The sequence below is a fragment of the Monodelphis domestica genome, chromosome 2 (genome assembly GCF_027887165.1).
Source record: "Monodelphis domestica isolate mMonDom1 chromosome 2, mMonDom1.pri, whole genome shotgun sequence".
In the NCBI taxonomy this organism is placed as follows: domain Eukaryota; kingdom Metazoa; phylum Chordata; class Mammalia; order Didelphimorphia; family Didelphidae; genus Monodelphis; species Monodelphis domestica.
Genome location: NC_077228.1, coordinates 170,488,938 through 170,514,320, shown reverse-complemented (window position 1 = coordinate 170,514,320; position 25,383 = coordinate 170,488,938). Strand labels below are relative to the sequence as shown.

At 44.9% G+C, this 25,383-nt stretch overlaps 1 protein-coding gene across 12 annotated transcripts in view; it reads right to left on the bottom strand.

Moving 5' to 3' along the window:
• ARHGEF2 (Rho/Rac guanine nucleotide exchange factor 2) overlaps positions 1-25,383 on the bottom strand; it is a 46,064-nt gene that overhangs the window by 17,282 nt on the left and 3,399 nt on the right. For 2 of the 12 annotated variants that reach the window (XM_056816253.1, XM_056816256.1), the window contains exons 1-6: positions 24,375-24,394; positions 20,198-20,493; positions 17,903-18,011; positions 15,507-15,615; positions 14,763-14,805; positions 13,332-13,443 (exon numbers count right to left, since the gene is read on the bottom strand). In XM_056816253.1, coding sequence (XP_056672231.1) covers positions 13,332-13,443; positions 14,763-14,805; positions 15,507-15,615; positions 17,903-18,011; positions 20,198-20,472 — 648 coding nt within the window. In that variant the 5' untranslated portion in view covers positions 20,473-20,493; positions 24,375-24,394. Of the gene's footprint in view, positions 1-990; positions 1,175-4,313; positions 4,448-7,029; positions 7,862-13,331; positions 13,444-14,762; positions 14,806-15,506; positions 15,616-17,902; positions 18,012-20,197; positions 20,494-24,374; positions 24,395-24,669; positions 25,223-25,254; positions 25,363-25,383 lie in introns of those variants that run through there. The other 10 variants (XM_056816261.1, XM_056816263.1, XM_056816257.1 and 7 more) reach the window with 9 other exon arrangements.

Here is a 25,383-nt window from a genome sequence, read left to right as displayed (position 1 = left end):
GTTCCTGATATCCTGGCCACTTTTTGCCTTTTCCCAAACCTCCTCCATATCTTTCTGCTCTATTTTTTTTTAAACCCTTACCTTCTTTCTTGGAGTCAATGCAGTGTACTGGCTCCAAGGCAGAAGAGTGGTAAGGGCTAGGCCATGGGTGTTAAGTGACTTGCCCAGGGTCACACAGCTGGAAAGTGTCTGAGGCCAGATTTGATCTGCTCTGATTTTTTTGATCCCTTTCATCTCATATCGTCGTCGTCCCCTCTTCTTTTCTAGTTCCTTTCCTCTGCCTCCTCAGTTATATTTACCTTTTGTTTTTTTCTTTCCATTTTACCCACCCTCTGGCCCTCCCCATTCCACAATCCTCATCTATTATATCCTTTCCTTTGCTTCTAAGCAAGTCAACGTCTACCTATATCACTACTTTCAGGAAAAGCAGCAAATCTACCTTCCACTCCTCCATTCTGAAACCTTCCATCCCACTCCATCCCACCTGAAAATCCTTCTTCTGCAATCTAACCTTCCTCCATCTTGGTCTGGCAGCATCTCTTCTAATATTACAGGTTCTTCCCAATAACCTTTCAAACCTTTAAGGATTCCCCATGCCCAAATCCTTCCTTATCTTTTCTTCACCCTCCCATACCTAGATCAAAGTTGGCTATATAGCTCTGTCATCCTAACAGCATGGTGCCCCAGATATGCCCTGGCATTTCTTTTCCTTTTTAATATTTCTGCCTTAAATCTCAATTTCTCTAACCCCTAATTCTATCTTTGGATCTCCAATAATTTCATTTGCCCAGAGAGTTCTCTTGCCTTTGAAATTCCAAATCTGGGAAGCAAGAATCTATGGAATTGGGGGAAGGATAAGGACAAAATTAGGGAAACCAGAGACTTAGGTCGGGGACATAGGATAGATCTCTTCCTTCCTCAAATATCTATGCCCCCAATTGAGCCCACTGGCATCTAAGATCCTGCCTACCTCAAGTTCCAGGAACTTACCCTCTCCTGAAGTGAACCTCTTTCTGGTTCGGTAAATAGTGGGCAGCAACAACAGCACATATCAGCTTGGGTGCTGCCAAGAAGGGAGCTGGCCCCTGGCACTGCCTAGTGCTATTGTAGGAGGTAATTTGTGCCCGCCCCAAGGTTCTGGGTTGGAGGGGATGAACCAGACTGCCAAAAGAGCTACTCAAGGGTAAGCTAGATAGTTTTATTTTTATTTTTACAAAGCTTTTCTGGTATTATCATTCCCTCAATAAGATAGGACCTCCTCCAACCCACTTCCTTCTCCTCTAAGACCTCCAGGGAAGGGGATGTTATTCTCTAATCCAGGGTTTCCCAGCTCCAATCATCAGAAAGCCTTTAATGTTAATTTCCTTCTTTCTTAATGCAACTTTCAGTCCTTTCTGCCTAGTCTGTTCCCTGTGGAGTTAAAGATACATTAGGGTCTCTCCCCCTCATTTCTGGTTTTACTCCCCAAGGTGCCCTTCTTGTTGCTTTCATTTCTGTACCGCTGGCCCCTTGGAGATCATAAGATCATAAATTTAAAGCTGAAATAGATTTATAAGCCATCTAGGTCCTACTTTTTCCCCCCTTGCACAGGGAAGCTTTTATTTCACCCTACAGAATATGCATTAAATATGATATAAAGGACTTACAGTAGTCCACAGAGCAATAGAATTCTCTTCAGTAAGGTCTTACCTTTCAGAACCTATACAAGCCCCCAGATGCCTAACAACACCCCATGCACTAGGACTCTCATTGGCAGGAAACCAATTTGGTTTTTTAAGGGGAAAAGCTCCCAACATTCTGATGAGTCCCACTTCTTACCCAAGACCATGCTCCCCCTCCCCCCAAAGAGAACTATACTCTGTGTCCCAGGAGATTCAAACTCCCTTTCAATTGGACCTGATGTCCAATGAAGTAAAAGGTAAGTTCCAGGTCTTTTATTGGGCTGTTATTCCTTAAAACTTCCTAGCTGTTTCTCTATTTTCAAAGACCATGCTATACCTCCTCTCTTGATAAAGCTGGTGCTAGTCAAGAATTCTCTTTTAATGACTAGATTCCAGAATTCTTGAATTTACAGTGTCTAGAGAGGCAACCACAAGACTGAGGCTAGAATTCAGGAAATTTCCCCAGGAGGCTAGAATTCAGGAACTCCCTCCATTTCACCATTTGGTCACCCTTTACTCATGGCTATTTATTAGACTGAGAATTTGGAGCCCAGGAACTCTTGCCATCCTTTCATTTTAAAAATTTGCAAGCTAAGAACTGAAGAAGTAGAGTCACTTGTTTATAAGTGGCAGATTTGGGGTTTGAGCTTCAGATGGAATAGACTATACTGCTTGTTCTAGGACAGGGGGTACATTAACATATGTTTGTGTCATAGATCTCCTTTGGCAGACTGGTGAAGCCAATGGGTTATATCTCAGAATAATGTTTATCAAACTACAAATTAAAATATATGGATTATGAAATAAACCAATTGCATTGAAGTAGTTATTTTTAAAAAAAGAGTCATGGCTCTAAGTTAAGAACTCTTGATAGAGGGGGCAACTGGGTGACTCAGTGGATTGAGAGCCAGGCCTAGAGATGGAAGGTCCTGGGTTCAAATTTGACCTTAGATACTTCCTAGCTGTGACCCTGGGCAAGTTACTTGACCCCCATTGCCTAGCCCTTACCACTCTTCTGCCTTGGAGTCAATACACTGTATTGACTCCAAGATGGAAGGTAAAGGGTTTAAAAAATAATAATAATAATTCTTGATAGAGAGCATTCTCCTTCTTGGTCTTAAGAGTCCAAGCTAAATTCTTCCTTTCACTCCCTTTCCTGGGTTTGATCTCTTCATTCATAGGTCAGTTCTTTCCTTTTCCCTTGCTTGTAGCCCTTTTCTATTTTATTGCTTTCCCATCTCTTCCACTCTAAGCTTGAGCTATCTCACCAGGACCCAAAGGAAGGGAAATAACAAAGTGAAGACATTGGTTTCTCGCTCTCTACCAGCAAGCAGCGGGGGGCCTGTGGATTCCTGCTTGGGATGCTTGGAGATGTAGAAACAGTACAGGTTCTAGTCCCCAATTACATTTTCTTCCAATTGGGCATTCCTCCCACACCAACCACTGGAAGATTTACCAGGAGCACTAATTTCCAATTACCTTGTTGTTCCCTCACATCAAACAATAGTCCTTAGTCTTTTCAGGAGAGAGCCTGGTTTATAAGAGGACTCGGGCATCCTGGCTCCAGCTGGGGGACTCTACTAAGGTCTCTAACTTAAGAGAACTGAAAGGGAAGGCATGAGATGGCCCCAGGGAAATCTGATCTCTTCACTACAGGAGATTATTTGGAGAAGAGAAGAAAAGCAGAACTGAGGCATTAATTTCAGAGTAACAGGAAAATCCCAGAGAAAATGCTGGGCCCACAACAAACACTTCATAAATGTTTAGTGGATGAATGAATTAATGAAGTAGAGGTCATTGGAGTAGAGAGACAAAGGAGAGGGGACTTTGAAGCACAGGGGCAAAGTGAGGTACAGAGCTGCTGAAGAGAATGGAGTAGAAAGACTAGGACAGAGACAGACAGGTCTTAAGGTTATGGAAATTCTGCCTTAAGATCCAAGCATTCTGGCCCCTCATCATTCCTTAACCCAGTCGCACCTGTCAGGCCAGGAGAGAAAACTGAGCAGGGGGTGAGGGGGGAGCAAAGCAAACAGACAGCATTTGTGCAGATGAACAATGGCTGTGCCAGTGCTCCCTGCCCTCCTGGCACTGGGCAGGCCGGCTGGGTTGGGGGGGGGGGCAGCTGCTGTCTGCAGCCTATGCTCTTGCCCCCTATCCTCCTTCAACAAACCCAGCAGGGCCTGAACACTCAGAAGCCAGCTGGACTGCATCTCTCCATCTCTCCTATGATCCTGTCCCTACAGAGTCCAAACAATTCCATTTATTTCACTCTCACTCTTGGGAAGTACTGTGACCTAAGGACTGACACCAAGGTTGGGTGTATTCACAAATGCCCTTCCATTCTTAAGACTCCATAGTTTCTACCTTTACCTGCTCCTGAAGAGAAAGCCTCCAATCTGGTTGCTTTCCCAACACAGTGAACCATGAAATCAAAGGACAGATTTGAGACAGAAAACTGAATACACACAGCTACAAAAACACACACAAAGCTTACAAGGCGCTAGTCATGGCCCTCTCTTCTTTGCCTTAGACTAACCCTAGTCATGTTTCTTAAAAACAAACAAATAAAAACAAACAAACCAACCCATGGAAGCTGAGTCCTGAGCCTCTCATTTTAAATTCTCATTCTATAAAGATTTCTCCCTAACACACCTTACTTAAGTCCTCTTTCTTCAGATGATTCTCCAGTCTGCTCTCCTTCCTTTCCCCAGGCTCCATAACTCTTTAGATTCTCCAATGTTTTCCAAGCTCCCAGAGTGTCAGCCTCCTCTAGGGAACCCCAATTTCCTCTACCTTCTCTCCAGGACTTCCGGCCTCTTAGTCCCCTCCCCAGCTTTCCCAGCCCTCCCCCAAGCTGCGCTCCAAGTCCCTATACACAAAGCCAGCCACCTCTCTCCACCACTCAGAACAAAGAAACCTTCTCTCTCCTATTTCCTCACACCCTCAGTTCAGCCTCACACCCAGATGCCTGGGTCCTAGAAATCCTAAGAAGATCCCCAACTCCCAGCGCCATCCTTAGCATCCTGTCTCCTGGCCCCTGACCTTTCCTAGTGAGAAAAAGGGCCTTTGTTCTGGGAAGGAATCAGGCTCAGGGTTTGGGGGGGCTGGGTGGGGGAGGGGGAGGGAGAGAAAGAGAATTGTGGGAACTGGGGACATTTGTGAAACAGGGAGATTTTAGGGACAAAAAAAGTTAGTGATGTCCTGAGAGAAGAGAAATAAGGAATTAAAGTACTATTACATATTAAGGAGGGGGGAAAGATCAGTTGAAGAGCCAGAGCAAAGTAGCATAAGAGGAAGATAAAACTAGAGTTCTCCCCTCATGGGTGACCACAAAAGAAGGTTAAAGACTAGGAAGAAACTAAAGACCCAAGTCTGAACCACCCTCTGCCCTAAGCTACAGAATAGGGAGATCCAGCCTTCCATTTCCCCTCACTTCCTATCATGTATAAAATGAAAGAAACAGTTGTTATGTAGGGGATCCCTTTCTGTAACCAGTTCCATGGAGGTGGCCTCCTCCTTCCAACAAGCCCAAACAACCACCACAACACTTTCTAAAGACTCCCCTTTTTTCTGGCCCCAGTGGGTTTTAGCCTCCAAGCCTCTGTCTTCAATGGTGAAGAGACTCATGAAACCAGCCTCCCAGTTATTCTGAAATGAGGGCTGGAAGGGGGGAGGAGGTGTTGTGAATATAGACAACCCAGGTGACTGACCCCTTTAGATTCCCAACATCACCCAAGAAGGAAGGATGCTTGGACATCTGACCTCTAAGCTCCCAAATCTCACCCTGGAGGCAGAAGACCAAAGAATTCTGCCTACTCAGAACCCCTTCACACTTGCCTTCTTCCCTCCCACTCTCTGGTCTTCCCCACCCCCCCTTCCTTTTTAGGGTGGAACCCAATTTCCGTGGTTTCAAAAAAACCTCCCCGCCCCCCTTGGCCTCACTCCATGGTCTCAATTCTAACGGCCAAAAAAATAAACAGACTTTTGGAGCATAAGCTTGGCCAGAGTGGTGGCCGAGATCAGGGAGCGCCTGCACCCTTCTATTTCTATGCTATCTCTTTCCCTAGGTGGTCCCAACCTAGTCCTCCCCGATCAGAGGTCTAACAGAAACCTCAAGTTCTTTTCAGGACATCAGATCCTCAGTTCCAGCCCACTGGGGCAGGCTCTCCCCTCATCCCCTGGGCTTGCCAAATGCAAACTACAATAGATTTGGCCTTTAGGCTAGGAAGCATAGGAGAGCTCAGGTGTCCCAGAGTCTAGGGACTAGGAAGGAAATGGGGAGAGAAGGCTTTCCACCACCTTTAGGATGCCCAGAGGGCACAGCATCCAGGCCTCAGAGTGATCCAGCTAGGCACCTGGGCCCTGGCAGAGCAGCAGGGTGTGGGGGCAGATGACAAGTCAAAGATTAAACCAACTCTGAAATTTTAGTCTTGGCCAAACTCACAATGAGGCCAGTGTGAGTGAGGAATGGTGCCTGTCTATGTAGGAGGTGGGAGGGCTGTCTAGTATAGGCATGGGTCCTCCAAGAGCTTTTTTCCAAGGTCCCACTTACTCACTGTACAGTCAGCCCCATCCTTTCCTTTCCTAGAGGCTAAGGAATGGAGGGATCATTGCTCTTAGGAATGGATCTAGGTCCCACAAGTGGGAATTAAATTCACAACTAGATAAGGGGATTCTTGGGGAGACAGGTGCCTGATTTGGGGAAGAAAGGAGGAAGGCAGAAGTCTGAGAACTTAAGACACTGAAGAGAGGGCCAGGGGTCCCGGAAGAGGGAAAGAGGGAAGCACACAGAGTTGGGGAGTAAGACACAGATCCCCAGAGGGTTCACAGCTGGCTGGGTAACATGGAAGAAGACCCACACAAAAGACATTAACTCCCTTCCTCAGCCACGTTGGGGGTGGGGAAACAAGGAAAGGAGCCGAACCCTGGCTTTCCCCCACACACCCGGGCCAGACGGTGGGTGGCTGTGGGGGGAGGTGAATCACAGCTGGAAAGTCCATTTGTGGTCGCACCGAGCGCAGTTTAGTCCCGGGGAGAGGGCTCACGCTGGGAAAGCCCCTTCCACTACTCTCCCGGACAAAGGTGGGATCGAGAGGCAGCACCCGCAGGACAGCGGGGAGGGGGGCCCTGGAAGGCTATCGGCGGAGTGGTGGGACGAGGGAGGGGGAGCACCCCCTTACCTCTTCACCCTCCAGTCCCAGCCTGACTCAACTTTGCAAGCACCTCGAGCCCCCCCCCCCTCCCAGCACCCATCCGATTCCTCCTCCAGCCCCGCGCCCCGGGGCAGCCGTTACCAGCTCCGCCCAAGTTCAGCGCCCCAAACCCGAGGGGAGGAGAGGGAGAGGAGGGAACCCGAGGGCCGGCCCACCTTGATCGCCTGCTCTCGGCTCCGGTCGATCCGCGCCCGAGTAAGGGATTCGATCCGAGACATAATCCGGGGGGGAGGGGGCCGGGGCAGGCGGGGGCCGCCCAAGGGGAGCCGGGACCTGCCTCGGACCCAGACGTCCAGCTATTGTCCGCGGGTCAGGATTGGGGGGAGGAATAGGGGGAGGGGTCCACCCAGCACGCGTCTGTCTCAGGGACAGGAAGTCTGACTCCCCCAGCTCAGCACCCAGCATCAGTTCCTCAAACCTAGTCTCCACCCCCACCGGAGCTCCGGGGGGAGGGAGGGGGGAGGAGCGGAGGGGAAGGGAGGCAGGCGAGGGGAGGGGGCAGCCGAGCGCCCGCTGAATGGGGGGGGGGAGGCGCCCCTCGGACAGAATCTCTCTTTCCCTTCTCTGAGCTCGTGGCGTTCTCCATGCTTCCTTCCTCAGACCCCAGACCCTTCCCCTTCTCACCGGATTCTTCTACCGCCCGCCCCCCCAGTCCCTTCCCTTTCAACTTCAGGCATTTGGAAGGGGGTGAAGTGGCAGGGGTCCTCAGGTAAAGCTGAGACTGGGGGGGGGGGGGCGGGGAAGCCTGGAAGGGATCAAAGGAGCTAAATCTTTAGTGTGTAGGGAACTCAGTCGGAGGTTAAAAGTGCGAAGTGCCGGGTAAACTGAGTCCCCAATTTTTTATAGCCTAGAAGATAGTCCCATACACAGTTACTCTAGGGGAAGGCATGGCCCCCAAAGCGCGAGTCCAGTCCTCCCCTTTCGAGCCCCGGGACCTCTCTTCCCCCTTCCCGGCAGGGGAGGCTCTTGCTGAGCAGAGTCCCTGACCTCCTTTGAAGGTTAACATCCGTTCTGCTAAGGAAGTCTGTCTTTATATTTAAGTCCCACCGCTCCAGCTACAGTTTAATTAAATCTGGTGTTAAAAACTCCGAGCAAAGATTGTTCCCTTCGCACCACTTTTCCTTTCACAGGCAGGCCCAGGGACAGGAGAGCACATTTTTCTGCCCTTCTTTGTATACCGGGGGTTTAACTCAGTACCTGGCCCAGAATAAGCACTTTACTTATTCATGGTGACTAAATATTCTTCACCCCTCAGAAATTCTTCCTGGGCAATTCTTTTGCTTTTAAGAAAGTTCCTCTTTGAATCTAACCTCAATATCCCTCACTTTGCAGCTTCTCAGCAGGTCCCACTTTTCTGGAGAAGCAAAAGAAGGCAATTGTATATCATCTGAGCTGGGGATTGGCCTGGTTCTGGTCCATGAGGGTGTGGCATATGTTAAAGGAGAACAACCTGGACCTAGAGAGCTAAAGCTGCTCTCTTTTTCTGCTCCCCTCCACCTTTGAAATCCAACTCAGCATTCTTCTAGGTGCCCGTTTTAGCTCCTGCCACTATTTTGGGAACTTTCCTCTTTTCATTGGCTGGGTTTGGCTTGGGCTCCCCCACCACCATTCGTGTGTTTTCTCCTCCCCTAGCAACCACTTTCCCAAGGTCACTATAAGGATCTCTATTTCCAAATCCAAGGACCTTTTCTCAGGCCTTATCCTTCTTGACCTCAGTGAAGCCTTCAACACTGTTGCCCACTCCCTCCTCCTAGATGCTGCTTTCTCCAAAGGTTTTTAGCTCTTTTCTGGTTCTGCTCCTCTCAGTGATGGTTCCTGCTAAGTGCCTTGGAAGGATCATTTATCCAAGTCCCACCCTCTGTGTGGATGCAGCCCAGGCTCCTTCCTTCTCCCATCTCCTCAGCTCTGATAGATTTCTGTATAATCTGTAGGCAGGTGGCATTCAGACCTTCGTATCCCACACCACCTGTATGGCCTATAGAGATCTCAAACTCAACTTGGCCAAAACTGAAATCACCTTATTTTCCCCTCAAATCAACTCCTAACTCCCCCATTTCTGCCAAGGGCATGACTATTCTCAACTCCCTTCCCCTCTCAACTCCTGCATATTCAGTCCTAGTTGTTTAGTCTTGTTTCTTGTTTGTTCTGCCTCCATAACCTCCCTCACCCCCTCCTCTCCATTCACACAGCTCATTTAGGTCCTTCCAGCTTCCTCAGTGGACCACTACTATAGCCTCTTCAGATATTTTTTCTGTTCCTTCCTACTCAGTGCTTCTTTGCAGCTCCTCTTGCCCTCCCTGCGCAGCTACCCAGGGATACTTCCCAAAGCATGAGTCTCATCATGTCAATTCCCTATTCAAGAAGTTTCAGTGACTCTCTGCCTGTCTTGCCTCTAGGATAAAACAGACTACCCTGTTTGCGACTGAAAACTTTACGCATCTGTCTGCCTTCCAGTCTACCTTTCTAGGCTCATCACACATCATCCCTTCCTCCTCTTTCCATCCACACACTTTACTTTCCTGCCCTACTGGCCCCGTTGAAGTTTCTTGTTCACTTCTGCTTATCTTTTGTTTTTGGGTCTTCCTGGAATGCTCACTTTTCTCACATCTATCTCTTGGAGCTATTGGTTCCACTCAAGATTTAGCTCAAGTGCCTCTTCCTACTAAAGGCCTTTCCTAACTTCCTCTATTTTTTAGTTAAGGGAGAAAATAAATAAATAAAATAACAGGACCTATCAAGTGTTGAGCACTGTGTAAATGCTTTCCAAATATCTCATTTGATTCTTACAGCAACCCTGGAAGGTAGGTTCTATTATTATGCCCATTTTACAGGTGAGGAAACTAAGGTAAACAGGGGTTAAGTGACATGCTTAGGGTCATAGAGCTAGGAAGTATATTTTAACTCAGGTCTTCTTGACTACAGGTTAAGAGTTCTGCCCACTGTGCCACCCTAAATGCCTATAACTTCCCATTCTTCAAAATTATTTCGTATATATTTTATATTTACCTATGTACATGCTGTTTCCCACCAAAAGAATGTATGTTCCTTGGGGGAGCCTGTTCCTTTTTGGTCTTTGTATTCCTAGAACCCAGCACAGAGCCTGGCTTAGACCTGGTACTTAATAAAGGTTTGATTTGAATTTCCTCATCTTCATTGTAGTCAGACATCTCCAGATTCCCACTATATAGGCTTTTCCTAACTCTAATGTAATCTTTTTTACTTTAATTGAAGAGGTGAGAGTATAAGTTAGCAGGATCAAAGGCTCCCAACTCCAGGCATTTTCACTGGCTGTCTTCCATGCCTGGAATTTTCTTCTCCCTCAGCTTTCTTCAATGGCTTCTTCAGGTCCCAACTAAAATCTTACCCTCTTCAAGAAGGCTTTCTTCATCTCCCTTAATGCTAGTGCTTTCCCTCTCTTGGTTATCACCAATCTGTTTGTATGTGATTGTTTGCATGCTGTTTCCCCCTTTAGACTGGGAGCTTCTTGAGAGCAGGGACTGTCTTTTACCTTTGTTTCCCCAGCATCTAGCACAGTGCCTGACAAATAGTAGGTGCTTAATAAATGCTTGTTTCCCAAAACAAATAAATGCTTATTTCTTTCATTTCCTTCTCTAAACCTAGAGGAAGAATCAGGGAGAATGGCACAATAACCCCTTACATCAACTGGACCCAGGCGTCTGGACTCCATCTCTCTCAAAGGGCAGCCAAGCCTGACGAAATGAGCTAAATTTAAAAACAGCCTGCTAGAGGCCAGCCCCCCTTTCCCCTTCCCTGCTCCGCCCTCTGAGGGGCCCAGAGGAGGGGACAGGCTATGGCTGTGTCCGCAGAGCTAGGCAGGCTCAGGAGCTGCCAACTTACAAGTGAAGGACAGATTTACACTGTTTTTACATACTAACTATACCTGAACAGAGATTTAAACCCTAATCCTAACCAAGCCCTAGAAATATGTAAGCCCCTTCTGGCTCTTTGCCTCTAAGCTCAGACTAGATATTAGGAAAATAAAAGGCCCATCTCATTTCTATCTCCATCTCATTCATCACTCCAGTGTCAGTCCATGACCTCTCTCACAGAGTCCTTCCTTTGTGGAGACAGGATTTAGCCCTATTTAAAAACAAACAAACAAAACAAAACAAAACAAAAAAATATGCTCTTGCCATCAAGATAGCTGGGGGGTATTTTGTCTCTGCTTTTTCTTCCTCCTGTTTTCTCTGAGCCCACCTTCATCATCAAGATCCTGGGGAATCAATCCCGAGATCACCCCCAACCTCCCCAGTGATACATCTCATATGTGAAATGATATTTTTTAAAACCCTCAGCTTCCAAAACTGTGTAGTGGAAAGAATACTGTTTTTTGAGTCAGAGGACCTAGGTTCATGTCCTGCCTCTAACAATTATTACTTATGTGGCTTTGGGCAAATCTTTAGTTTTCCTTGTCTATAAAATAAGGGGTTTAGGCTAGATAGATCTAAAGCTGGAAAGTCAGAGACTATCATCCTATCAGACTCAAAGTAACCACTACTTTCTTCATCTCATCCAACATGAGAAGCATTTTATTTCCCATTGAGGAACAGGGAAAAAGGAGTCTGGTACTTGGCAATGCCTGGGTCTTAAGCCAGATGAGCAACCTGGGCCATGTGGATGGTTGGTTCTGTCTCTATTACACTGATCCTTAGCAAGGGATGGAGGAGAGGAGCTCAGGCATGGTTAAGCAGAAAACAAAAGGCATAATAAGTGAGACCCAGGTATCTTACTTCCAGGGGTAAAATAGACAACAGTGCTTGAAAATTCCTCAGTGGAGAAGCTTATTAGATGACTAGAGATCTTTGGGAGAAGAAAAGCTGGTATAAGAGGCAACACAAGGAATAGAGAACTTTTAGCACTCTCCTTTCTGACCCAGCATGCAACAGAAGGTAATGATGATCTTATGCCCTTTGACATCTTAGGAACTGAACCAACAAGATGAGATCTCAGAGGAGGGAAGGAGGGCCAGGGCTGAGAAGGACATAAGAGGCTCCCCCACCTCCTTAGTTTTGTCCTAGCCCCAGCATAAGGAAGGAAGAGGAAAGCATAATTATTGCTACCTATGTGGTTCTGAAACACACCCATGTGAAAGTTATATCCCTTTTGTGCTTAGTTGGACTTCTCTAAAGACAAAGAAGGCTCTTTCCCTGCCCTCTGATCCCCTCTACTAAACCAGGACAGGGAGAGAGAAAAAAAGAAAAACAGAAAAGAAGAGGAGGCAACAAAAGATATATACAATGAGAGAGACAGGAAAAAAGAGAGCTTAGACCAGAGGAAGATAAAGAGATATAAGGAGTAAGCTAGAAACAGATTACCCTAGGGGGCAACTGAGAGCTGGAAATTGTGAGTGTGGAGGAGGAAATGTTGGGTGGGGAAAATTCCCAGACTTACTCTGAGCTTTTCTACTCCCACCTGAACACCAGGGTCCTGGATCACCCTCTGTTTATGAGGACTAGCCTTTTCAGATGGGTTTAGGTAGCAGAAATTTGGCCTCTAGACCTCCTTTGGGTAGGACCAGCTTCCTAAGGCAAACCCCACTTTGTAGGAAGAGAGGAATTTCATTATCTAGAACTTATCTGTCTATCCCTGAGCCCCTTGGCTCCCCAAGGCAGGGACCTTGGGACCTTGAGATTCTTGGTTTCATTCTCCAGAGGTTTGCATTTCCTGAGAAAGAGAAAACCTCCTTTTAAAGGCTTTCATCTTCCCAGGCTTGTTTCTCCTTCCTCAGTCTGTTTTCTTCCCTCTTTCAGTCTTACCCTGCCCACAGCCCTTTGGTGAGAAGATGCTAACACAATCTTATCGTTACTTTCCCTCCTAACTAGTCCAGGAACAAGGGGGTGCTCTGGCTAAGAGAGCAGCAGAGAAGGCTCTTGTGTGGGCGATGTGGTTGGGAGGCATCTAGTGATTACAGATGGCTACAGTCAGGCTTCTTCCTCTTCCCTTTAGAATACCACTTCTTAACCCCCTACAGTGGTCACAGTTGGAAAATCTATGACTGACTCTACATCAACCTGGGGTATGGGATTGTAAACAACACAAGTGTATGAATATATGTACACACACATACAAGAAGGTCAGCCCCTGGTCTAGCCTCACTTCTTCCAGTTGTGGTATCTGCCCCTAAGAAGAGCTTTTTCTGGTTATCTTTCAGCTATATGGGGGAAAGGTGAAGAGAGAAGTGCCACATCGACCGTAAGCTTATACAGCTTTGCCCTTCCCTGAATCTAGCTGACTACGTCTGGCAGCTAAGCAGGAGGGAGAGTTGAGGGATGGTAGACTGGGTGGGAACAAAAAAGAAGTGAGTTGTTAAGAGAGGGCACTTATTTGGCTACCTCTTCCAAACTGACCCAGGTCCAAAGCCTCTGTTCAGAGGGACAGAAATTGAAGGGAGAGGAGAAGAACAAAGATGAAGACCTGGGCCTCCAGTTGCTCCTACCTTGGCCTTGCCTGTCATGCCCCAAAAGAGGCTGAGGGTCCGTTGAAGGGAGCGGCCTGCCTGTTTTCTTGAGGGCTTTACGTCCAGCTGGCTGCAGCTGCCTCCCCAGAGACTGAAGAAATAAAGAGATAGGGATGGAGACAGAGATGGGATGGAAGGGAAAAAGCCACCTCCCAAAAGTCAACAGATAGACAGACTAGAGACACCATGTTGTACAGAGAGTGATAGATACAAGGGATGAAGACACCCAGAGAGTAGATGGGAAACAGTGAGAGAAGGAGGAGAGTCAGAAAAAAACCTGAGAGAGACAGTTACCAACCTCTTCCCTCCCCTTCCAATTGTCTGGACCTCCCAGCTCTGGTTCATTTTATCCTTCTGTACCAGAGGATGGCTCCAAGCACCTCCCAGTTAACCAGACCCTCCCCATCCTCCAGAGAGAGGTTAAGGATCATGGCTCCATTTCTCTTGGCCCCATCCAGACCCAGTATAGAAGCAATATAGAGTTTAGAAGCCTTGGGGGCCATGTTTTCTCTGTTGCCAACCTCAGTGGTTAAGGAACTCTGGGTGACCTATACCTGCCCCCCTTCTCTGGTTTGAGAATGGTCCCTGGGCTCATTGCCAGTCAGAGCTGAGTTTCCTGGGATTTCATCAGCCCTATCCCATGAGCTAATTCTAGAGGCTGAAGCCAGGAGGGGGCTGTGTCAGCTAGAGACTTAAGGGACCCAAAAGCAGAACTTAGCTTTTTAAAGGGCCCCTTTACAATGCTGACCTACTAAACAGACCACAGCTGTGGGATTCGAACAGGTGCTGATTTGCATGCTCATTTACATGATATTATTGAACTCTTCCAGCACAAGGTTTTCTCACCCAATATGGCCTCTGGCCCCCTCCCTTCTTTTCCAGTGTTCCCTCAGCCCCCATTCAGTCCTGCTCCTTTCCTATATCCACTGCCTACCCAACTCTCCTCAGGCTCCCATTGGTCAATTATCTGTCAATGTCTGACCAATAGTCAAAGGTTATTGGCTTTCTCTACTCTCTCTTTCTTAAAAGCTGACTTTCCCAGCCATTTTCCATTCCATTCCATTGCATTTTGTTGCTGATATCCCAGCTCGAACCGTATTCCTGTATCCTGGACACTCTCTTCTTCCTAATTTATCCTCTTTTCAGGAGTGACACTGGTAATCACCTAAGCCTCCCTTCTTCACCTCCCAAGGGAAGAATGAGTCAAATCTCCGATCTTCCAAGGAGAAGGGAGTTTCAAGGGTGCTTGGAGAAGTGGAAGAATTGAATTAGAAGCAGAAGGAGTGTTGGTTGGGGAGGAGTGTTTCTGAAAACAAAGTGACCCCTGAAGGTCACAAAGTCCACCACCCACAGCCCTTTGGGTTGACCCACCCCCAGGTTTCTGAGGGACTTGTTGGGCTCTACACTCACCAGTTGCTGAAGTCAGGGCCAGGAGATTGGGGTAAATTCTCTGCTAATAAAAAAGGAGAGAAGATATGTCTGGCTAAAGCCAGACAAAGGCACTTACAGCTACTTCCCTTCCCCCCTCTACACCTTGGATCAGGTTCCCAGGGCTACAGGTGCCTATGACTCCATCCTCAGGGCGGGCACTGGGGACTTCCTGGAGGGAGGTTGAGGGCGGGGTCTGAGCAAAAAAAAAAAAAAGCAAGCCTGAAAGCTAAATTAAAACATGTAGAAAAACTAAAAGCAGGTAAAAAATAAACTGAAGACCCAATATCTGGGTTTTTTGTTTTCAGTAAATGGGAAAACTGAGATGAGGGTGGATGCTTGGGATCAAATTCTCCAATTTAAGTAGAAGGGGAAACCTAGAAGGATTGTCCTCTAACTATAGTAAAGATGGAGGCTGGAGCTCCAGATGCCTATGTCCTGAGTCCCTGGTTTTAGATAAAAGGAAAATCTAGAAAGGTGCATGTATTCACCTTCAATTTGGATAGGAATTGAGGGGGGGTTCTCCAAAGGCAGCATGATTAGGTATATACTAAGTTATGGGATTCCTGGGATTCCCTACCAAATCCCTAGCCTTTAACTAAAGTCCCTGAGTCAGGAGGCAATTCAGTATGGCCCCATACTTCAGGGAAGAAGGGGAATATATCAATTGTTCCCTCTTTACTCCACTCCATCCCCACCTCCGTCCCACTCCCCAGCCTTACTCACCATCTAGATTGAAGTAGCCATCAATTCCACTCATGGATACAGATTTGGAGAGGATGCCACAGGCAGAGCCATTCAAGGGACCAGCGGATGGATGCTGGGATCTCTGAACCTATAATCAACCCAACACCCCCACAATTCCCAAAACGTTATTGAGTTTGCCCTTCTACCAAATTCTCTCTCTCTTATATCATTTGACTCCTTTCTAAACGTGGACCTTCCAAATAGATGCTACCCTTCCTTGACTGCTCACTTATAGAATCTTTCACTTTAGATGGAAAGAAAATTATTATTGCATCCCATCCTCTTTCCTAGCAGATACAATTCAACTTTAGGCATTCTTGATGTAGGAGATTAAAAAAAGAGAAAACAGCCTTACATTCTGTCTTGGAATCAATATAATGTTTTGATTTCAAGGCAGAAGACTGGTAAGGGCTAGGCAATAGGGATTAAGTGACTTGCCCAGGGTTATACAGCTAGAAAGTATCTGAGGTCACATTTGAATCCAGGACCTCCCATCTCTGGGCCTGGCTCTCAATCCACTGAGCCACTTAGCTACCCTTGTAGGAGATCTTTAAGAAGAAAATGGTCTATTTTGAATAGCACAGACTTGTGTTTCTCAGTCTGATTTGATCTTTAGACTACTGTAATAAAGCAAATGATTTTATGAATCACTCAGTCTGACTTGATCACCCATTCTGATTGGAATGGAGGGAGAGAACCTTATTAGAACTAGTGAGACAAATGGCACTTATTTAATCAGGTAGAAAAAAAGGGGGAGGAAATTTAGAAAAGAGAAATGAGCAGAGCCAAGAGATAATTGTATAATAGCAAAAGCAATATTGTTTGACGAATAATTGTGAATGTTATCTCTAAAGAAAGAACTGATAAATAGAAGTATGCATGGTAGAGTTTCATATATATGTGTGTATGTACATACATGTGCATATGTACATATACCTTTTCAAAAGGTAGCTATCTCCAGTGAAGGGTAGGAAAGGAGGGAGGGAGAGAGTTAGCTTAGAATTTTAAATGTAACCAAAAAATGAAAGAAAGAAACAGAGAAAAAAAGGAGAAAAGTCGGGGATAGTTTAAAAGGAAGAAAGAGAAATGGGAAAAGAGAAAGATGTTAAGAACAAAGGAGGAAGAGGAGAAAGAAGGAAGGGATGAGAGTAATAAGGATGAGATGAAAATGGGTAATATGCATTCAGAAACACTGGTGGAAGGAATTAGGGTATCAGGGATAGGATTGCTATGTGGCTACCCTCCTTAGCCATTGCTTTCTTTTACAAACAAAGGCTAGGCTGTCTTACCTTTTGGTTGTTTGGAAGGAAAACTATAATTAGGCTTTGAAAAAGCCTGGGTAGCCCCAGGTCTAGTTGAGTGAAGCCAGGCAGAAAAGTAAGGAGAATGAGGTTCTTGGGCCCTGACTGGATGAGGTACTAATGACTGCAACAAGCAAAGGATCTGATGAAGAAAATTCAAACCTGCTAGACCTGAGGCACCCTTCTCTTTCCCTGGCTTTCCTGAGGCTAGCTATCCTCTTCATCCTCTTCCTCAATAGGTTTAAAGCAAATTAAGCAGTTTGACTCAATGAGAATATATTCTATTTCTCTAATTCCTAAACACTGGATTGTTGAAGAGCTGAGATTGGGAAACATTAGGTGGGAAAGGCTCTAGTTCTCCTTGAACCTTTTTGAGTGCCCAGAGGGCAAATTCAAACTGTCAGTGAGATACCTAGGCTTACCTATATAATCACTGAATGCATGAATCTAGAAGGAGTTTGTTACAAAAAGTAATGAGGTGATTTAGGAGCCCACAGTTGAAAAGAGCCAAAACAAAAAAAAAAGTCCCTGTTTCAACCCATCTATCTATTTTAGAGAAGTTCCTCACCCTTCAAATTTCAAATGTTGTGAGTAACTTAGGAAGCAAAAGATTAGAGCAATCAGCAGATGAAATCAGCCAAAGATAGAGACCCATTTACAGAAAGACAGGAAGCATAGAGGCCCCAAAAGACAAAGGGACAGAGAAGGATACAGAAAAGGGCTGGGATGGGGAGGAAGTGTAATGTAGTGGAAAGAGCACTGGATTTCAACCCTGCCAGCTTTCTAGATGTGACCTTGGGTAAGTGACTTAACCCTTTGGGGCCTCATTCACCATTTCTATAAAAAGAGGGCCTAGACTCAAAAGCCTGTAAGATGTTTTCTAATCTTAAACACATGATTTCTACTAGATGAAGAGTTATAGAAACAAGGTAGATGAGACAGATGGGCATAGCGACTGACTAAAGTCCAGATATATAGTATGTTTTGAGGAGGGGAGTGGGAAGGAGTAAGACTATCTTTGGTTTAGTGGGATAAGTGCCCAGCACTCATGGGGAAAGTCTGACTTGTCCATACCAGGTATTCAAGTTGGCCACTCTGATCCTGAGGCCTCAGAATTGTCTCCAGCTCCTCCCGACTTTGAAACTCCCTCGGGCCTCCAGACCCCAGTTTTTGCAGGTTCCTCCTGAAACACACATTCACTTCACTTACATAATTCCTTGGCATCATGCAAACCCATAGCACTTGGAGAGATATCAACAAGCACCAGATCAAAAACAAGCATTTATTAAGATCTTACTATGTGCTAAGCACTAGGGATACAGAAGAAAAAGCAAAAAACCCCAATCAAACAAAAAGAGGCTTGCCCTCAAGGAGCTTACATTCTAACGGAGGAGACAAAAACCTATTTGGTATATAAAAGACAGTTACAGATGGTAGAGAGGATGGTACTGAAAAGGTCAGCTACAGAAGATAGCACTTCTTAAAGGAAGCCAGGGATTCCAAGGGATAAAAGTGAGGGGAAATGTTCTAGGCCCAAGGGAGGGAAAGGGGGCAGATGTTACAAAAGCATGCACAAAGGAAGAAAGCATTTTGTGTAAGGAATATCAAGGAGGCCAGGATGGCTGGATGATCCAATGCAGGGAAGGGCCTGGAAAGCAGACTGGAAAGATGGGAAGAGATCAGGTTAGGAACAGTATTGCCCAAGTTCATCCCTGGCCAGCCTCTTCTGTCTCATGCCTTGCAGCAGGGGACATAGGCCAGCCTAGACTAGCCTTTCCATTTGGCTCCTTCTCAAAGGAAAGCAGCAGACAAGGTTGACCCCTGCTGGTCGAGAGTGAGTTTGTCCCAGAAGAAAGTTAGAGATGAGGAAGCCAAGGGAGAGGTGATGGTGGAGGCAACTGGGACTCCCTACTTCATGCCACTTTGTTTTTTTTCTCCCATCGTTGCCTCAAACCTGTTTCCCTGCTTGCCTTACACTCCCTGCCTTATATACAGAAGTAACTTTGGATGAGGAACTGGGATAACTGTAGAGCAATGAGTTGGGATGGGCATCTAAAAGAGGCCTCTGAGCATCATCAGATTAGCTTCCTCTTGGCTCTCCACACTCTCCTCTTCCACCCAGCTTAGCAAGAGGATCCAAGCTAGATATGTTTCTCTTCAAACTCAGCCCAGTTCAGCCCTGAACCAGTGGGAAATAATATACTAACCAAAGCCAAGGGATCCTGTCCAGAGGGAATATGCCTAATTCCAAATGGCAGGTCCCTACACTCACCACTTACTAACTCTGAACTGCTTCAGTCTGACCCTGAATTTTTCCTCCTGACTTCCTCTGACTTTGTAAAAATGGTAGGGGGAGATTTTTTTTAAACCCTTACTTTTTGTTTTAGTAACAGCTCTAGGCAAAAGGGCAAGGGCTAGGCAAATGGGGTTAGGTGACTTCTCCAGTATATCACAGCTAGGAAATGTCTGATTTGATCCCCGGTCCTTCCCCACTTCAGGCCAGTCAGGGAGATGCCTCTATCTGTCTACCTATGTCCTGCTCTAGGGGTGAGTAGACTATTTCCTTTACCATAGTATCGTGCTATGAAATAGGCCTATTTGTCTATTCTCAATAGCCTTCCCCTCAGAATAACTGAGTAGCTGAGAATTTATCCTATCAAAATCCAAGTTTTGTCCACTAAATTTGAAATTATGGAGAAATTATGTTACTTTTGTGCTAGCCTCAGAATGAAATCAGTGGGCTTGCCTATTACAGAAAGCAGGGTAGGAGAAACCATACTCAATTCTCCCTAGAAATCTCCCAAACAATTTTACTTCTCTCTTCCCGTTTTTAAATCTGAAAAAGTAAAGGAGTTGGATGAGATCAACTATAAGGTTTCTCCTAGCATCGTCCATGATTCTATGAAATCCAAATTTAAAGATGGATGTCAGGCTGAGGAAGTAAGGAAAGAAACAGCAGCTGAAGAGAGGGATGGAAACCAGTACTTAACAGAGAACAGCTAAGAAAGGGAGCCCCATTCTCCCCTTGTTTTCTCAATTCTCCAAAAAGTAAGAAGAAAAGATTAGTGGAGGAATTTAAGCCTGCTAAGAGGGACCTCTAAGACTATAGGCCAGAACCCTCTAATAGAGATTCTGAATTAAGACACCTGGATTTTATCCATCTAAATCCCTTAGGAGGTGACTAGAAGTCTTAGACACCCCCCTCACCCCATCCTACTTATCTCACAAATCTGAGGGCATCTGTATGCATATGATAAAAGTGCCAAGACAATCAGTTCTTTTCACCATTCCATCTTCACCTAAGTCTAGGATTTCTGCAAATATATGTGGGCAAATAGGGTACTTAGGTCCCTTAGCTTGGGGGCTTACCCTCCCACTGGATCATTGGCAGCATCCTGGAATACACTACCAGGTTCCCAACTGTGACGCCTGAAAGGGTCACGAACGTAGCTTTGGGAATGGCGGGCATTTGATCTTCGAAGGGGTACTGGCTGGAAGTCATTTTCCTCCTTCTCTTCCTCCTCTTCTTCCTCTTCTTCCTGAGACTGCCCACTAGGTTCCACAGCTGACAGACATCTCCGAGTTCTTCCTTGGGGCACTGGATCTCCTCCTGCCAGGAAGGCCTCTGGGATTTCGTCATTCATGGAAGTGGCAGATGGGCTGGCCTAGGCAGAAGACAAAGAAAGGTTGGGGGAGGCAGACTGGGTCCTTTTCTTCAAGGGCCTCCTGCACTAGAGATGAAGAGCAACAATTCTCATATCCTTCCAGGCTAGCTTACTAAATATCCTTCAGGTTTGCTTTTTTTTTTTTAAACCAGTTATCAGTTATACCAACTCTGGTTTCTTGTTCCCCTGAGCCAAAACTTCTCTCATCCTATCAACTGCACCCTTTCTCAAATGAAAAAGCATTAAGTGCTTTACTATGTGCTAGTATGTTAATACCTATCCTCAAGGAGTTTACATTCTAAGAGAGGAGGACAACACATAAAGGAGAGTTATTTCTAGGGAAGCATGTTTTGGAAATGAGAAGAAATGGCGATTGGATCTAGAGGGCTCCCAAGGACATCGACATATTGATATGAATACTGTTTCTAGAGCTATCATTTGAAAGGGGTGGGGCACACTCCAGGCGATGTGGCATGGAGATGAGTGGCAAATGGGACCCCCATTCTACCTTCTTGGAGGGAGACACTTTGGTATCAATGCTCATGCTAGAGTATATACTCTGAAAACTGCCTGTTTATATCCTTTGACCATTTATCAACCAGGGAATGATCTGCATTCTTTTGTTTTTATTTATTTTTATTTTATTTGGTCAATATCAAACAATATTCCTTGGTTACAAAAATCATATTCTATTCCTCCCTCCCCTCCCCCTGCCCTTCCCATTGCCAATGTGCAATTCCACTGTGATCTGTAGTCTTGTAAATTTGACTCAGTTCTCTATATATTTGAGAAATGAGGCTTTTATCAGAGATACCTGCTATAAAAAATTTTTCCCAGTTTTGTTTTACTTAAAATCTTTATTGCATTGATTTTGTTTGTGCAAACCCCTTTTTAATTTAATGTAATCAACACTATATATTTGAGAAATGAGGCCTTTATCAGAGATATTGCTATGAAAAAATTTCCCAGTTATGTTTTACTTCTAATCTTTATTGCATTGGTTTTGTTTGTGCAAGCCCTTTTTAATTTGATATAATAAAAATTATCCATTTTACATTCCATAATGCTCTGTTTTTTGTTTGGTCATAAGTTTTTTCTTTGTCCTTAGAGCTGACAGATAAATTATTTTATGCTCCCCTAATTTACTTATGATATCCTTTATGTTTAAATCATGTACGCATTTTAACCTTATCTTGTTGTACAGTGTAAGATGTTAGTTTCAGAGTTACATAGTTTTGGTCATATGGCTTTCCAGTTTTCCCAGAACTTTTTGTCAAGTAGTGATTTCTTGGCCAAAAGCTTGGATCTTCCAGTTTATACAATAGTAGATTACTATGATCATTTACTACTGTGAATTGTATACCTAATCTATTCCACTGATCCACCACTGTTTTTTAACCAGTACCAGATTGTTTTGATGATTACTGATTTTGATTATGGTTTGAGATCTGGTATGGCTATGCAAGACTAATATATCAAAGATCCATGAACTCTCCAAGGATTCTTCTTTTTAACCCTTACTTTCAATCTTAGAATTGATAAGTGTATCAGTTCCAAGGCAGAAGAAAGGGCTAGTCAACAGGGTTTAAGTGATTTGCCTGGAGTCACACAACTAGGAGGTAATATTTGAACTCAGGACCTCCCATCCTGGGCCTGGCTCTTAATCCACTGAGCCATCTAACTGCACCTTCGAAGGACTCTTGATATTGAGAATGATAAAGTTCCAATTAATGAAGCAATACCAATCAATTTACCAAACCAATTTTAGGCCCTTTGCTGTGTTGAAGATACAGGGATCTGGGTTCCCCTGGATTACTTCTTTTTTAAAATTTATTTTATTTTGATATATTTTAATTTTTCCATGGTTACATGATTTGGATTACTTCTCTAAGTATTGTACCCCACAATCCAGTTAGATTTCAGGGGTAGTCATGAGGAGCTGAGAGACATTTTCTAGGACATTTTCTCTGTCAGGTTTCCCAAGAGCAGAGTCATAAAAATGGAGTGTAAGTCCCTGCCAAGCCTATTAGTTACCCCAAGAATCTTCAAAATGTTAAGTTCTTCCTAAAGTAAGGGGATACATCAATTGGGGAATGGTTATGATGGAATACTATTATGCTATAAGAAATAATGAGCAGAGGGAGCTCAGAAAAACCTCAAAGGCTTACATAAACTGATGCAGATAAAGAAGGAGAATATTGAACATAGTGATGGCAATACTGTACAATGAACAACTGTGAATAACAGCTACTCTCAACAATATAATGATCCAAAGCAATCCCAAAGGACTCATGATAAAATAATGGCATTTGCTTCAAGAGAAAGAACTGATGAAGTCTGAATCCAGACCAAAGCAAACTTTTTTCACTTTCTTTTGTTTGAGTTTCCTTCCACAAAAGGATTAACATGGAAAAATCTTTCACATTATTGCACATATAAAATGTATATCACATTGCTTACCATCTTGGTAGGGAGAGCAGGGGGAAAGAAATAAAGACTCAAAATTTTTAAATGCTAAAGAGTTTTTACATGTAATTGAGGGAAAAAATAAAGTATCAAAAAAAAGTTCTTCCTATCATCTATTCCCACCTCTCCTCTCCAATCCAGTATGCCCATTGTCACTGGCTACATGAAGAAACTATATAAAAGAGAAGATTCTTGGCTTGTCATGAACCTTGTGCCCTTTTGCCACATAAAGGAGATGAGGAATTGAGCCCTTAGTCTTCTGTAGCTGGTAAGTCTTAGTTCCTGCCCTATGGTATCTGGGGAAGGAAAGGGAAACTGGCTGTAGCCATTGTGCCCATCCCTGCTCTTCTTATGAAAAGGAGGCTAATGTGCAGCCAACCACCAGCAGGGCCTTTCTTCCTTCTCCACACCTGGGCCTAGTGCCATCTATCTGTACAAGCTGGCACCTGATCATGTTGGCAGCCAGGATAGGTATGTCTGAAAGGAGCAGGAAAGATGGTGAATACACTGGGTTCAGGGCAGGACTCTCTGCCAACTAGGTGCTTTCCAGGGAAAGGTGGACCCAAGATTACGAGGGACTATGACTGAGGGAAAAGGGACAGGACCTAGAGAGGGATGAAGAAAGAGAGACCAGGAGCTGGTTCTCTCTAGAAGATGAACACACAAATGAGTAGTGAGTATTTACCTCCATCTCTAAGCAGCTAGGTGTCTCAGTAAATAAGAGTTCAAGGCCTGGAATCAGGAAGATTCCTCTTCCTGAGTTCAAATCTGGCTTCAGACACTACCTGTGTGACTCTGGGCAACTCACTTAACCCTGTTGGCCTCAGTTTCCTAATCTATAAAATGAATTGGAGAAGGAAATGACAAACCATTCCAATATCTCTATCAAGAAAAAAACAAACGGGTCCTAAAGCATCAAACAGGCTGAACAACAATTCCAATCTCTCTTCTGCTTTTCCTCTTGTCCATTCATATCTCACAACTAGAATTAAAATAGGGAGGGACTTGGCAAGCAGAAGGGCCTGAACTGAAGCCCTTTCCTGTTTTCTCTCCCTGGAAACAAATCACCTTGGCCCTTGATCTTGATATCATGGAGTTCACTACCCACCTCTCCCTTCTAATGCCCAGAACTACAATTGGTTCTCTTCTTTCTTAAATTTAAAACTCATACCTTCTGTCTTAACATCGATTTTTAAAATTCTTACCTTCTATCTTAGAATTGATACTAATAATCAGTTCCAAGACAGAAGAGCAGTAAGGGCAGGACAAATGGGATTAAGTGACTTGCCCAGGGTCACATAGCTAGGAAGAATCTGGGGTCACATTTAAACCCAGGTTCTCCCGACTCCAGGCCTGGCTCTCTCTGCACTATGCTACCCATTTACTCAATCAAGTTCCTTTTCTTAAAAACCTACTTCCCATTTCTCTGGTGCCAGCACCAAGTAGGCCCATCCAGTAGAAGGCCTTCCAAGTATCTCTGCCAGTAATGGAATTCCCTTTGCTTTCATTCTAATCTCTATAAAGATGGAATTCCCAAAAGTTCCTCTTCCTCATCTTCCTCGTGAGGAAGGATGGAGGTAGGGTTAGAGATTAGATATAAAGATATAAACACATAGGATTTAGAACTGGATTCAATCTCCAAGATCATACTGACCAGTATCATTATTTTATAGATGAAGAAACAGGCCAAATTTGGCATTTCTCAAGTACCTGTGATGGGCAAGCCTCTTTATTACACTCCCAGTAAATCTGTTCTTTTGTCCCAATGCTGCAACATAGGTGCCTTACTCTTCTCTTTAAGTGCTTGGGGTTTGGCTGCCTGCTCCACAATATCAGCCCTTGAAAATTCCTCCTCAGTGTTTCTTTCTCCAAAACTTGGTCTCCTAACCGTTTTTTCCTTTTCTGTTCCTTGATCTTCTCTCCTTCAAAAGGCTCTCCCACAACCCCTCTACCCCCCCAGGTCTCCCTGAGCTTAGGAAATGGAACAGGGGCGTAGTAGCCAGGGCTGGATCTCACACAATGGCTTTATTTAGCCCTAGAATGAGATCATATCATGTCACATTGCTGTTTCCTCTGAGCATAGATAGGAGGTTCTGAAATAGATCTGGGTTGTCAAACACTTTTGGGGGGGGTAGGGTGGGGAAGAATATCAGGAAGAGTAGGTCATTTCATTCATCCCCCTCAGGGCAGGATGATTCTCTTAGCCCAGAAGTGGTCAAAGGGTCCACTTTCAAGTACCCTTTCAGTGTTACCCTCACTATTTCTAATTTCAAGGAGACCTTTGGGGTGTCTAACCTGCATCCCCTCCGCTGCAATAACAATTGAATTCCATCAACATTCACTGAGCAGTGAGCAATGTACTTGATGTTGGGTGATATGACAGTTAAACAGAAAAGAATGCAGATAGGCATTCACTGAATTGAA